Source organism: Arctopsyche grandis, chromosome 13 (genome assembly GCF_051622035.1).
Source record: "Arctopsyche grandis isolate Sample6627 chromosome 13, ASM5162203v2, whole genome shotgun sequence".
NCBI classification, from domain to species: domain Eukaryota; kingdom Metazoa; phylum Arthropoda; class Insecta; order Trichoptera; family Hydropsychidae; genus Arctopsyche; species Arctopsyche grandis.
In genome coordinates, this window is record NC_135367.1 from 24976529 (window position 1) to 24992475 (window position 15947).

Genomic DNA, 15947 nt, shown 5'->3' on the forward strand with positions numbered 1-15947 from the left:
CTTTATTTGTTAAACGATATTCTTAAAATAATTTGAGGTCATTAATCAGCCAACTAAAAAAATAAAATGACTTCAAATAGATGTAAGTAGAGTCGAATATAAATATATTGACATTAATATGAGGACCTTTATTCTTATCCAAACAAACGCATCAAAAATTGTGTATTGTAAAATCACATTGTGTCGCATGAATACAGCAAGATCATCCTGCAAATTCCAAAATCTACATACTATTGAGAATCGACTGCTACATACCACTCATATGTTGTAGGATACTACCAGAAGTATAAATATGTATGTATGTATATTTTTTATTTTATTTATTTACATTTTAGCCACATTGAGATTACAGAATACTTTAATGCCTCAGACTGTGACCAGACATACATATAAACATAATACAAATACTATATACATAAATTAGTGAGACATCTGTGTATGTTATAGATAAGAATATTTTATAATAAGAATAGTCTTTGAATTTGAAAATATTTATAAATATTATAATTTTATAAAAAAAATTTGGAATTTTTTTAGATAAATCGATTGGTTGAAAGCACAGGACATTGTTTTAAATTAATTAATTTTATTTTTTGAATTTATTAATTAGCTATAATCAGCACATTAACAAATTCGGGAAAGTGTGCATTCGAAAAAAGATTTGATTGTATAAGCCAGGAAATTTGATACGGAATTTGGTAAGCAAATTAAGCTGATTATAGCCAGAGCGGAGTACTCTGGTAGATCGATGGCATACCAGTAGAGATGTCGTGGGTTCTAATTCCGGCCAAGTGTGCTGCTGGCGAGATCTAGTGGTTATTAAAAGACAGGTCGGCCTTTTAGAATTTTCCGATTTTTCAAGCTTAATTGTTGCAACGGATCCAATAAATCGTTATCCTCCACCTCAGTTTCTCAATAATTCAAGTTATAAAGATCTTGAATTTGGTGAATCTTATAAAAATATGCTACTTACATCATTTATTATCAAAAAATTTGAAAATCAATTCGAACAATTTTCTTTGGTTTCAAATTTGGTTACATGTTATTATTTCTTCGGTTTTTTAATTAAATAATAATACTATTATGATAATAAGATGAATTTCAATTTTAATGAAAATGTTCAACGTTTAATGAAAAACTCTTCAATATTTTATAAATAATATATGTACATAAATTTTATTAATAAAATCACATTCACTTTTTACATTCAATTTTCAGTCATATAACGTGACAAAATATTTTATACATCAACGACCCTTCAATATGGCGAAATATTTTATATTTCGATAGTGGTATTAAACGAACAAAAAGGTGGATAATTATAAGTAAATCGATAGTCATACCAACTAAGACCCTCTGTAGCTTCGATGATAGGAGAAATAATCGCTATACATTGAGGCAACAAAAAATTAGTTCTGCTCAAGATCCAACTGGAAACTGTCAAAAGAAAATACACGATCAAAATCAGTTGTAACATAAATTTTAGGCAATTTCTCAAATTTGTAACCCGAAACCGTATCTACCCAACTTACAAACCCAATGCAATCCATTATTATTATGCTAAAGACTAAAAACTTTTCAGGGTATTACAGGAACATTCTGTACAAATATTTCCATCGGGTTAACTAGTTAATAAACTTACTTTGTCTGTTATCATTGGCGAGCTCTTTGCAAGCGTATACCAACGCATAATGATCATAGTCAGTGCTCAAAACCCAATAATCACTAGAGGAGGTGTTCGCTGAAAAAATACTGATTAGTTGAGTTCTGTCGCTATTTATTTATAAAAAAAAATATGAAATCTCACATATGGTGGGAAATTTGACGAGAAGTTTTCCATCTCCATTAGCATTTGGGGCTAGACTAGCATTTCCATTGATTTGGTACTTGACACCTCTGAGAACCATTGTGTTCGTAACATTAACATCATTTAAAACATCCAACACATAACTGGCATTAACACAATCTCCACCACTTTGATCGAGATGCTCATATCTATATATCTCGTGCCATAGTCCAGTATACTGCAATAAAATAAATAAATTAATAAAATTGCATTTGTGGTTAGACGTGATAGGTTATATTAATTGGGCCCGCTATTTTGTATAAATAGCAAGGCTGTGGAGTCTTTAAAAATACTCCGACTCCAACATTTTCAGATCTTTATATGTATTATACAAACATTGAATATTGGTTAGTCACTCTTAATTATTGATTCAATATTAATATATACGATCAAAAATGCGGTTTAAACGCGAAATCAGATTTGGATTAGTCCAAAATGTTAACGACTCCACGCCTCTACGATTAGATTATAATCATGTGTGTCAACACTCAAAATATGGACTTGGAATAGACGAATATACCTCGTTTGTAACCATAAATAAATAACTTCTTATAAATAACAATTATTAGAAGTTAATCTGATTTTATATTTTTATTTTTACTTAACTTTATGACTTTGGTTTTCTGTCATCATTTTAAATTGTAATACAAGTATAATCACTGTATAGCAATACATATATGTACACACAAATCGTTATCAAATCGCTAATAGATCTGTACTGTCCTATTTTGTGTAATCGGAAAGATCTTCAATAATTTGGAATTCAGATCGAAAAACATATAAAATAATTGATTTTGACAAACCGACTTTATTGTGATCGAAAAGTTTTAGACGAAAACAAGTGTTTCCGTTACATAACAAATATTATCGGCGATTGAATTTGAGCCATACAATCTCCAATTCCAATTTTGAATTGTGCATGATTTTTACAAGATCATTACAAAAATACAATAATTTTAAATGCAATTATTCATTTTACACATAAAATATACCATATTATATATGAATGTTTTCAGTTAGATAAAACTTTTCATATAAAACATAACAATTTGATTTTTGATTTTTAAATGCTTTTATTATTACAAAATTATGTTCACAATACATCTTACATATATCTATTTTAACAGCTACTAATCTACTGATCATTTTCTATTTTACAATTTTATTTTATTTGGTTAGTAATCATAGTATTATATTATTCTAATGATAATGTACAGCATAATAGGAAAAAGAGCTCAAAAACCTATTTACAATTCTTATAAATGCTCATAATACATATAATACATAATATTAATTAAAGACTCTCTAAAGTCGATGACCTAAAGCAGATTGTGTTTAGAGTTTTAAAGAGTGGGCCAAGCAAGCTCCCCTGCGGAACGCCAGCTGCGATTATTTTTGGAGACGATAATTCATTATTTACGCTAACTACTAGCTTTCTACGAGTTAGGTACGATTTGATGATGAGAATTAGGTAGTTTGGTATTCTGTTAATAAGGAGCTTATGAATGAGTCCATCGTGCCAAACCGTGTCGAAAGCCTTTTCTATGTCGAGACATATCATTTCAGTACTTCTCTTCATATTAAAATTTTTCATCACGTGTTCAGTTATTCTTGTTAGTTGTTGGGTCGTGGAATGTCCAGTGCAAAATCCAAATTGTTCATTTATTAATTTCTTATTTGCGACTTTAAGTAAACTAGTGTAGATTATTTTTTCTAGAATTTTTGAAAGCGTGCAAAGTAAGCTAATGGGTCGATAATTGGCCGGGTTTTTTGGGCTTTTGTCGGGCTTAGGTATGGGAATAGCGTTGGCTATTTTCCAGTATTTTGGGAAATACCCGGTGAGTAAACATGCGTTGAATATTTTAGATAATGAGACTAGGGCTTTAAATGGAAGTTGATTGATTATGATATTATCTATTGAATCTCGGCCAGGTGCCTTTTTATTTTTTAAATTACGTATTATATTTTGGATTTCACACAAATACTATTTTTTTTGAAATCATAATCGAAGGTATTGCATCATACTGAGGAAATCTACCACATGGCCCTGGCAATGAACTAAATTTAAGAAATACTGAAACATCATCAACTACGAAAAAGGATAAAAAACATTTCAAAAATTTTATGACTAGAGATATACATACATAAATAGAGATATACATACAAAAAAAAAGGAGTTTGGTCTTTCGCGTTACGCCGGGTGGACGTACTTTCGCGTTCTCCCGGCTATAAACTGGCTTAAACTTAAAACTTTTAGAATTATATTGCACGAAATTAATTCTAAAAACTTAACCATCTACTCACTTATTTTACAAATTGCATCCTAGTATAATTTAAGTGTAAAAATAAACAGCACATCGGTCGTTAAAAGCATTTATATATCAGTGATTTCGTAAAATTTGTCGTGTTAAGCTCTGTGTCGTCAAATCTGTGCGCGGCAAGTGTATACATACCGGGATACTATCTCCCTACGCGAATATAAAAAAAGGTCCTTGTTCGTCAATAGTCGGTCCAACAGAATAATAGTTCTTTTTCATATTTAATTTATATCAAAGTAATTCGTGTAATTTTATATTCTTTATTAAATTTATTATTAAAATATTAAATTGCAAACCACACTCACATATATTTATTTATTTATTCATATTTATTTATTTTAATAAACAAGTATACCACAGTGTCTTTACAGGTCACCCCAATATGACACTGTGGCCAGACAATACATACATAAAAGATCAAATACATAAGAAAAAATAAAACAACAATAATAGAAAAACAAATAAAATAAAACATTTAAAAATTGTACATAAAAATGAAAAATTGAAAAATTGAGAATTAATAAATTGAAAAATTAAAAATTAAAAAAAAATAAAATAAAAAAAAAATTATAAAAAAAACACATATATAAATAGTTTAAATTGAATTAAAAGTAAAAATACGGATAGATTATCCGGTGAAATATTGAAAATATCAATGTGATTGCTGACCAAATTCAAGCAGCGTAAGACTCGAGCGATTGGTGAAAAAGCAAGAACAATAGTTCTTGCTTTAATTGTTTGGAACAATGGACGCAATCGATAATCAATGAGGTGAGATGGAACCCAAAATTTCATTTCTTCCAATATAGTTGGGTTGTAAATATCACCTCTTAATAATTTGAAGAAATGACACACAAGAAGCATATCCCTCCGATGAGATAGGGAACTATAGCCAACAGAACCTTGTACAAAAGCACTAGGAAACAGTTGAGGGTAGTATCCAAACTCCCTCATATATAGATAGCGGAGGAACTTCCTTTGAACTCTTTCAATTTTTAGAGAGTGAGTTAATTCACTGGGACTCCATATAATGGCGTCAGATTCCAAAATGCTTCGGACCAATGCGTTATAAAGAAGACGCAAAACTCTTAAATTATTGAAATTGTGAGCATTGCGTAAAACGAAACCCAGCATCTTTGAAGCTTTATTGCACATATTGGAAATATGGATACCAAACTTCCATCTGCTCTCAAACGTAACGCCAAGGTCTTTTTTGGATAATGTTCTACACAGTGGAGTTCCACCAAGATTATACTGATATAAGGTGGGGTTAGAAGACCGAGAAAAAGACATAATATTGCATTTACTAACGCTAAGAGGTAAATGATTATTAGTCGCCCAGCACCATAAAGAATACAAATTACTCTGAAGGACCTCACAATCAGAAACACTATCAATTTTCATGAATAACTTGAGGTCATCAGCATATAGTAAAAAATTTGAATCTGAAAGTACCGAGCCAATATCATTCACATAGATTAGAAACAGTAAAGGTCCCAGATTAGAGCCTTGGGGCACGCCAGAAGATGTGAGGTATACTTCAGAGAAATGGCCATCAAAACAAACAAACTGACGACGATTACTCAAATAAGAAGTAAAAAAATCAGTAAGATTATCCGATAGACCAAAATTGGCCAATTTCTTAATAAGTATTGAATGATCAACCTTATCAAAAGCTTTAGCAAAATCGGTATAGATCGCATCAACTTGATGCCCTGCATCTAGCGATTTAGTAATGAAGTTTGAGAAAGACAAAAGATTAGTAGTCGTAGAGCGTGCTGAACGAAAACCATGCTGTTGGTCTATGATAAACCGATTGCAATGGTTATAAAGTAATCTCTGCAAAATTATTTCGAATAATTTGGCTGGAACCGAAACAATGGCTACTGGTCTGTAATTATTAATAAAAGATTTATCGTCATTTTTGTGAATTGGAGTGACTTTGGTGCATTTCCAAGAGTCAGGGAACAGAGAAGATTTCAGTGATAAATTATAGATATGAAGCAAAGGATATAACGAACTGGACTTGCATCCCTTTAAAACAAAATCGGGAATAAAGTCAGGACCAAAAGATCTATTAGGTTTCAGCTTCTGGAACCCATACTCCATATCACCGATATTAAATTCAAATACTGACAGAATGAAGGAATGGCTTATTTGAAACTTATTATTTGAAGATTGAGTGAATATAAATCCGTTGTCTCCAAAGAAGCATTTCACGATGAAGAGCTGTAAAAGTAGTATAACAATTGCTAATCTATTAATATCATAACTAACTGCTATCACTTACAAAGTAACCTTGTTAAAAGGCATGCAATAACTCATAAGTGATCCAAGCGATACCTAGGATGAACAACCGACCTATCTGAACCCAGAGAGGGGCCTATGGACGGTATGGTCCATTCCTTGACAGGACTCTCTCCAATACCGCATTTTCCTCAACACATCTTGGATAAATGCGAGAAAAATAATATCCAAACCTCCAACTAGGTAAGAGTGACGATGGATGATAGCTTAGCTAATAGAAACCTGTTTTTGTAAGAACGTTATCGAGTGAAGAAAGTGTGCTTGCATCTAATGCAAGCACACTTCCTTCACTCGATAACGTTCTAGAATTCTCTAGAATTAATTAGAAAATATCAAATGGGATATAATAGGACTCGGTGAAGTTAGACGTAAACAACAAAGTCAAATAATTCTAAAAAGTGACAAATGTCTCTACTGGAGAGGGCTACCAAATGGTAGAATAGGAGGAGTAGGCTTTTTGATCAATAAGAAAATAGAAAGAAATAAGCGAAATTTCGGAACGTATATGCTATGTAGTATTAAGAATTTCGAACAGGTACACTTGTCAAATCTTCCAAGTGTACGGCCCCCACATCTAGCCAGTCAGACGAGGAAATAGAAAACTTCTATGAACAACTGCAGGACGTATACAATAGAAGCTTTAAAATAATCTTGGGTGACTTTAACCCAAAAATAGGACAGAAGACAAATACGGAAAGAGCAGTAGGGAATTTTGGTACAGAGACAGAATACAGAATTTTGGTATGGAGTGCATTTGGACGGATGAATGCTGTTTTTAAATAAAAAATGCCACTCTGCCTCAAGAAAAAGATCTTCGATCATTGCGTTTTGCCAGTGTTGACGTATGGATGTGAAACTTGGACACTGAACGCCAAGATGCTACATAAAATCCAATGCACTCAAAGAAGTATGGAACGATGTATGCTTGGCATAACGAGGAAAGACAGGAAGCGGAACACGTGGGTGAGAAGCATGACAAGGGTAGTGGACATAGTGGATAGAGTAAAGAGATTGAAATGGCAATGGGCGGGCCACGTGGCTAAAAGAATGGGCGAAAAGTGGACACAAGAAGTGGTTGAATGGTACCCGATAAAATGCAAATGAGTAAAAGGAAGACCGCAGGGAAGATAGGTGGACGAAACCAGGAAAATTTGCGGGGTGAGATGGATGAGAGTTACGCAAAACAGAGACGAGTGGAAGCGTGTTGGAGAGGCCTTCATCCTGCAGTGGATGGCGAATGGCTGTAAATGATGATATATATATATATATATATATATATATATATATATATATATATATATATATATATATATATATATATATATGATGATGACTGAGGGTAGGCTTCCTACTCATAGTCCAACTAGAAACTGGATAAAAATCTTTAATTTAAAGCTAAGAGTCAAATACTGATTTTCTAGTGCTGGTTAAATTCGAGCATACATATACAAGGGAGTAGTCGTCATAATCAGAAGAGAGTACCCAATATGGAGAAGTAACATCTGAAATTTAGATTCGCATCAAATCAGATGAAAAAATAACTCTAATTCCAATGCAATATTTACTTACTGAATGTTGGAAACTTGACGATCAACTTTCCGCCACCATCAGCCTCTGGATTCACTTCAGCAGTACCGGTGATTTGAATGGCAGTACCCAAGAGTACCATTCTATCTAGCACTTGCAAGTTGCAAGTGGCAGTAACACAATTACCACCCACTTGCTGTATCTGCTCGTATCTGCTCGTATCTGTATATCTCGTACCAAAGTCCCGTGTACTGAAAGTATTTGTCAAATTTAAAAGTGGAGACCGCATGTTTCATATCTACATCGTCAACCGACTGCAGCCCCTATAAAATATAAGGTAAATACACGGAACCTACATATATCATAAATATTGTGGACCACAGATCTATCTTGCATCTGTGTTACACTATCGGTCAAAATTTTGGTCTCATAATATGGAATGATTAAATCATTAAAAAAATTACCTTTTCTTAACCGCTTAGACGCCCAGCCGACGCGCTGGGCACACAATTGATACGGCTGTTTGCGCCTTAAGGCGCTTTGGGCGTTCAAACGGTTAAATCAAAGCATAGATTTCACAAATTAAATAATATAAATACCTTTGCCACGTCAAAATCTGGTTGAACCGTGACATTTGAGTCGCATTGTCCTTTGATAATAATTTGCTCTGAGGCAATTACACACAGTGAAGTGAAAATCACCAATGACTTCATCTCAAATCGAATATCTTGCAAAAGTAATCGATCTCAACTAGTAACATACAATTTTTCTTCCTTAATTGGTAGAAAAATCGAAAAATTCTAACAAGAAACGGTTGACCTGTGTTTTAATAACCTCAAGATTTCACGAGCATCGAATTTGACTGTGTCTTGAACCCACGACCTCTCTACTGGTATGCAATAGGGTTACCGGAAAGATGCATTAAAATACACTGAATAGTAGCGCAGTTTCGAAAATTCATAATTTTCAAAGGCGCTCAAAAAGAACTTACGCATTAAAATTCCACAAAAAAAGCTTAGCACCCTCGGATAACATACAAATAACGCCTTGAAATCATTTCTCTGTGAGCATCTTTGAAAGTTTGGATGTCTCGAGAGTGCAACTATCTCGAGTAAATTTTTCTGGTCACCATGCAATACGATGTGGCTATAATCAGCTAATTAACAAATTAGGGATAAAATGAAATAAAGATTTGATTGTATAAGCCGGGAAAGTTAATAAGGAATTTAAATTAACAATCAAAAGATTCGCAAATCAGCTCATCGAAATATTCAAAAATCGTAAATTCGTTTTAAACAATTTTCTTTGGTTTCAAATTTATTTGAATGTTGTTATTTCTTTGGTATTTTCATTGGATAATAACAAAAAAATATATATATTCGAAAATTCTTTGACACATTATTATGATAATATGAAAAGTTTCAGTTTTTTTTAGAACATTACGAATCTTAAGTAGGCTTTTCATGAAAAACTCTTTAATATTTTATAAATAATATACCTAAATTTTATTAATAAAATCACAAATAATTTTTACAATGTTCAGTCATACGTTACAAAATACTTTATACATAGATTACCATACAATATGGCGAAATATTTTAGATTTCAATAGTGCTATTAAACGCACAAGAAGTTGGTGATTGACTAGTCAATCGATAGTTATCCCAATTCAGACCCTCTGTAGCTTCGATGAGAGGTGACATAATGGCTATAGATTGTGGCAGCAAAATAGTTGTTCTGCTCAAGATCCAACTGGAAACTGTCAAAATAAAATACACGATCAAAATCAGTTGTTACATAAATTTTAAGCAATTTCTCAAATTTGTAAACCAAACTGAATCTACCCAATGCAATCCATTGATATTATACTTAAGACTAAACACTTTTCAGGGTATTACCGAAAAATTATGTACAAATATTTCCATCGTGTTAACAAGTTAATAAACTTACTTTGTCTGTTATCATTGGCGAGCTCTTTGCAAGCGTATACCAACGCATAATGATCATAGTCAGTGCTCAAAACCCAATAATCACTAGAGGAGGTGTTCGCTGAAAAAATACTGATTAGTTGAGTTCTGTCGCTATTTATTTATAAAAAAAATTATAAAATCTCACATATGGTGGGGAATTTGACGAGAAGTTTTCCATCTCCATTAGCATTTGGGGCTAGACTAGCATTTCCATTGATTTGGTACTTGACACCTCTGAGGACCATTGCGTTCGTAACATTAACATCATTTAAAACATCCAATACATATCTGGCATTAACACAATCTCCACCAGTTTGATCGACATGCTCATATCTATATATCTCGTGCCATAGTCCAGTGTACTGCAATAAAATAAATAAATTAATAAAATTGCATTTGTGGTTAGACGTGATAGGTTATATTAATTGGGCCCGCTATTATGTATGTGGAGTCGTTAAAACGACTCCGACTCCAACATTTTCAGATCTTTATATGTATTATACATATACAAACATTGAATATTGATTAGTCACTCTTAATTATTAATTCAAAATAAATATATATCATCATTAAGAAAAAAATGCGGTTTAAACGTGAAATCGGATATGGAGTCGCCCGAAATTTTAAAGACTCTGATTCCTCACCTCTACGATTAGATTATTTATTTATTTTTTTTTTTTTATTTATTTATTTATTTTATTTCATACCAGGAAGGCATTACAGGTAAACCCCAATGCGCCTTCCTGGCCAAATTACAAACAATACAGCATTTTTTATTATATACATAAGTCGCTAAATTACGAGAAACTGACTTAAACTCGACAATTAACGAGACATCTATGAATTGTACATACATTTTTTTATTGTAATATTTACATTAATCATACTCAAATAGTGGTGATATAGTGGGTAGGAAGGATTTTTAGCCAATTTTTAATCGGGAATCGTTTCAACAATGAAATCAGAGAAAATTGGCAAACTCTGATAGGAAACGATCAACCAGGAGTCACAAATCCTGGTCTGACCAGCAGCATTACAGATATACTCAGAAAAATTCTTTTCAATCGAGGTCAGCTCAAGGGATCGAACTCGGCGCCTCTCAGTGTTAAGCAGAAGCTTAACGACCGAGCCACGCTGCTGGCTAATCATATGTGTCAATACTCAAAATATGGACTTGGAATAGACGAATATACATACTTCGTCTGTAACCATAAATAAATAACTTCTAATAAATAACACTTATTAGAAGTTATTTTTATTTTACTTAACTTAATGACTTTGGTTTTCAGTCATCATTTTAAATTGTAAAAAAAATATTATGAATATATAGCAATACATCTATGTACATATGTTCACAAATAAGGGCTTGGAAAAATTGTGCGCGGATTTTTAGCCGAATGGACACTTGGCCGACGGACATTAAGCTGAAGGACTTTTGCTTGAACGAACATTTAACCATTCGTATCGAAATTACTCAAAAATCTCTGAAAACCGATAAGTTTCTCACAAATCCTCTCGACCTCATTGAAATTTGACATTTTTGATAAATTTAAACAATTAAAAGTCGGCCTAGTGTCTATCGACCAAATCTCCATCTGGACAATATTCCGTCAACCAGGAAAAATATGTTTAGCCATACCTTTTCAACGTCAAAATTCTTCTGAGTCGGAACATTTGTGCACCTTCCAAACGAGACGAGCTGGCCATTGGCAACAGCCAAAATGGCAACAAAAATGATGATGAACTTCATAATTTATGAGCTTGACAATTAGTTGTGTTCAAAAAAATGCACTGCCCAAGATTAGCAGCGAAATGTGAATTTATTATGTTTATATACGACCGACGATAGATTAAGTTATCAAATCGCTAGTAGATCTGTACTGTCCTATTTTGTGTAATCGGAAAGATCTTCAATAATTTGGAATTCAGATCAAAAAACATAGATAAAATAAAAAATAATTGATTTTGACAAACCGACGTTATTGTGATCGAAAAGTTTTAGACGAAAACAAGTATTTCCGTTACATAACAAATATTATCAGCGATTAAATTTGAGTCACACAATATCCGATTCCAATTTTGAATTGTGCTTGATTTTTACAAGATCATTACAAAAATACAATAATTTTAAATGGAATTATTTATCTTACACATAAAATATACCATATTATGCATGAATGTTTTCAGTTAGGTAAAACTTTTCATTTAAAACATAACAATTTAAAAAGTCTTTTAACTAAGCAAATCTGTACGATTGTGCATATTTGCTTAATTGTAATTTCAAACATTTTAAAACTCAAGGATATACATATATATGTAGATGACAAAACGCTAGAAAATTATTGTACCAGTCTCCAGTCAATACTTCCGGTCGAAAGTTAATCAAATATTAAAGCAAATGATCTTAAAGAAGAATTACGTGATGTATCCTGAATGCTACCATGTTCTATGATGTTTTAAATTATTTGTGTCAAAATAACTTAATTACTTTGTATCCGTATACAGTTGTAGCTCCAAGAATTTTACTAACACTCCCTGTCTCTGTATTTAGTGGGAAAGAAGTTTTTCCAAATAAATATAAATAATACACTAAATAAGAAATTCAACCAGCCAAACAAAACTTATAGATATATACATACCATTAATTTCTATTGAATCTACATACATAATCTGCCACACATCCCTAATTAATGAAATGTACTTAAAGTTAGAATGGGAAAACTGTAGGAGATTGTTGTAATTGATTGTCATGGTTAATATCATTATTTCTTTTATTTTATTTAAATAAAAATATTATTTCTACATGTTGTGTTGTTTTTTTTATGAAATCATAATCGAAGGTATTGCATCATACTGGGAAAATCTACCGCACGGCCCTGGCAATGAACTATAATACATTTTATAAATACATAGTGTGATACTAAACCACCATCAACTACGAAAAAGTTGAAAGTTGAAAAGTTTTTTAAAAACAAACCTATTTTTTAGTTTTGTATATAATATTAAGATACATAAATTATTATTTTGAATAAAAATACCAATAATTTTATTTTACTACCGCCATCTATGTATAAAACTAAAGACTACATAGACGTCACTCAGATTTCAAATTTGCAAACTTCAAACACGTCTTAAACGATATTTTACCTCTATCGTAATGGTGGAGGATTCATTTACTTACATATATTGATGACCAAAATGAGCAATATGGCAAAGTATGAAAACGATCGGATAAGAGGCAAATTTTTTCTTGAATTTTAATCGTAAGTGAAACGTAAAGGAGATTTGTAAAATGATAAAAGACTAATGCAACATTTCAAAAAAATACATAAATACATATGTATATGTATAGGTATATAAATTTTAATCTGATAGTTTTTCAATATTTTGTGACAAAATCTATCTTTATTGATCAAATCACAACCATTTTGTACATCTCATTACAATAAAATATATTACAAATCAATGACATTTTCAAATTTGCAAGAATCTGTCGATTGACCAGTCAAACGATAGTTACTCCAACTAAGACCTTCAGTAGCTTCGATAATGGGTGACATAGTAGCAATAGATTGAGGTAGCAGAATCTTCGACCTACTCAAGATCCAGCTGAAAACTGCCAAATAATTCACAAATTGTAAACAATTTCACAATTTTGTAAACCGAAACTTATCTACCTAGCTTCAAAACATAAAGGACTGAAACCTTTTCAGGGTATTACACTTTAGTTTCATATAAAGTTTTATATTATTAACGTTGCCGTAATGTATTCATGAGAATCATTGGAAGAGTTAATAAACTTACCATGTCGATTACCATCTATGTACTCGTTACAACCGTAGACCAACGCATATTCCTCGTAGTCAGTACTTAAAACCCAATAATTACTATACGAGTGAGTCGCTGTAAAAGAAATGAATGATTAGTTGAGTTCAATGGTTATCTATTTGAATGAATATTGTGAGATTTAACATATGGAGGGGTAATTGATGAGTAGTTTTCCATCTCCATTAGTCGTTCCTTTTCCTTGGATTTGGTACTTGACACTGGTACTTACGCGAACCATTTCATTCGAAACATTGAAGTCTCTGATTCCATTCAATACATATTTAGAATTAACACAATCTCCACCGAATTGATTAATATTCTCATATCTATATATCTCGTACCATACTCCGGCATACTACAATAGAAATACAAGTTTTGGTCAAAGATTATTCAAAAAAACTGTTTCGACAAAAAGATATTTCTGAAACTGACTCGCAAAAAAAAAGAAAAAAAATATATAAATGTAATTATACCTTTTGAAGGTTAAAATCTTTCTGTAGGGTGACATTTTTACACTTTCCATATGAAACTATCTGGCCGTCGGCAACGGCCAAAATAGTAAGGAAGGCGATGAAAAACTTCATTATTTTAGAACTGGATTCTAATGACGATTGGTTTTGTTCTTGATATTTTCCAAATTGTCATTTCTTCATATATATACTAAAACCAATAGCAGATTAAGCTATCAAATCTTGGAATAAAATCCCACTATCTCGTATTTAGATCATATGAAAAATTAGATGTCTGATGATTCCATACTCCGATTGTGGGTATAAAATTGAGATTATTCAAAAGACGTTATTGTTTTCTAAAAATTTAATCAAAAACAATATATATGTAATATATTTCCGTCATATAAAGGTCAATTATGTATTATCTGACAAATGAACTGCATTGCAAAAAGATTCCAATTTTTAATTCTGCATGATTTATACATATAGTATACATTTATTTTTAATGCAAATATATATTTTTTACAATATATACTAATAAGTGTGCAGTAATTGTTCGGCTATTTCATGAAATGAGCAAAGTTTCTAATCTTAAACTAATGTTCCTAATGTTCTAATGTTCCCAAATGTTCCTAATGTTCCCAAAGTTCCTAATGTTTTTGGAACACAAGATTTTACTATATATTTTAACGATTTCATAAATTGAGCAGTTTCTACATAAATTTCAACTAATTCAATATAAGACGGAATATAATACAATAAAAATAGTATAACATTTTTAATCGTCCTGTATTGCTCGAGAAGAATTAATTACCTGTTATTTCATCGATGAATTTCAGATTGTAAAAACTACAAGTACTAATACTCAGAAATAATCAGTGGTTGAAGTAAGGCGGGATGGCATCCCATCACATTTATTACAATTCGTAAAGCTATTTAACTACTTCTTTCCGAGACTTTTCGATCCCAAAACATTTCCAAGAAATATTTAACAATAGATCATTGTATGATTTTTGCATCGCGATAATCTAATCTTGTGCTTAACAGTTGTGCAAATGCGAGAAAATAAATAATCCATTTAAATCAATGAAAACAATGACTTCATCTCAAATCGAATCTCTTGCAAAATTGATCGATCTCAACTAATAACATTCAACTTTTGACGATTTTAACGGGAAGTCTTACGATATATTGATTTTCAAAAATATTTACAAATAGCAAATGGAAGGGCTCGATAATAGAACCGAATTCGAAACAAGTTTCTTATCCACTGACTTATTGAATATGTATAGGTACAATTTAATATTTAATAAATATGATAATGTTAAGTTAAATTGTTTTTAGTTATCAATATATAATATATAATCATTGTCAAAACGTGAAAGGTAGATTAAGCAATCCAGATTGAAATATTTTGTGTTTTTATATTAACATATGTATCTGCATATTTTTATCCTGTCACAAAGTCAATCATATTTTTATGAGATTCAATAAAGTCGAGGTCTTTATAACTTGAATTTGCAAGAAACTGAGGTGGAGGATATATAATAACAAAAAAAATGATTTTCCAAATTTCTTTGAAACATTATTACGATAATATGAAAAATTATCATAATAATTTTTTTGAACATTAGGAATCGTAAAGTGAATGAAAATAAGATAAATTGCAATTTTAATGAAAATTTTCAACGTTAAATGA

At 31.4% G+C, this 15947-nt stretch overlaps 1 protein-coding gene across 1 annotated transcript; it reads right to left on the reverse strand.

Moving 5' to 3' along the window:
- Positions 1–9401: 9401 nt before the first annotated feature.
- Positions 9402–11774, reverse strand: LOC143921769 (apolipoprotein D-like). The gene is made up of 4 exons (XM_077445156.1): positions 11608–11774; positions 10114–10330; positions 9949–10047; positions 9402–9757 (listed from the first exon to the last, which is right to left on the reverse strand). Exons 1-4 carry the CDS (start codon positions 11716–11718, stop codon positions 9597–9599), a joined length of 588 nt encoding a protein of 195 aa, XP_077301282.1. The 5' UTR covers positions 11719–11774; the 3' UTR covers positions 9402–9596.
- Positions 11775–15947: the final 4173 nt, after the last annotated feature.

What these genes read in the sequence shown, in the direction of transcription:
- LOC143921769 (XM_077445156.1), bottom strand. Translation starts at nt 11,718, where the DNA reads ATGAAGTTCATCATCATTTTTGTTGCCATTTTGGCTGTTGCCAATGGC. An exon ending in AGAATTTTGACGTTGAAAAG is followed by an intron (nt 10,331 to 11,607) that starts GTATGGCTAAAC and finishes ATTTTATTGCAG; the next exon opens with TACACTGGACTATGGCACGA. An exon ending in CGTCAAATTCCCCACCATAT is followed by an intron (nt 10,048 to 10,113) that starts GTGAGATTTTAT and finishes GTATTTTTTCAG; the next exon opens with CGAACACCTCCTCTAGTGAT.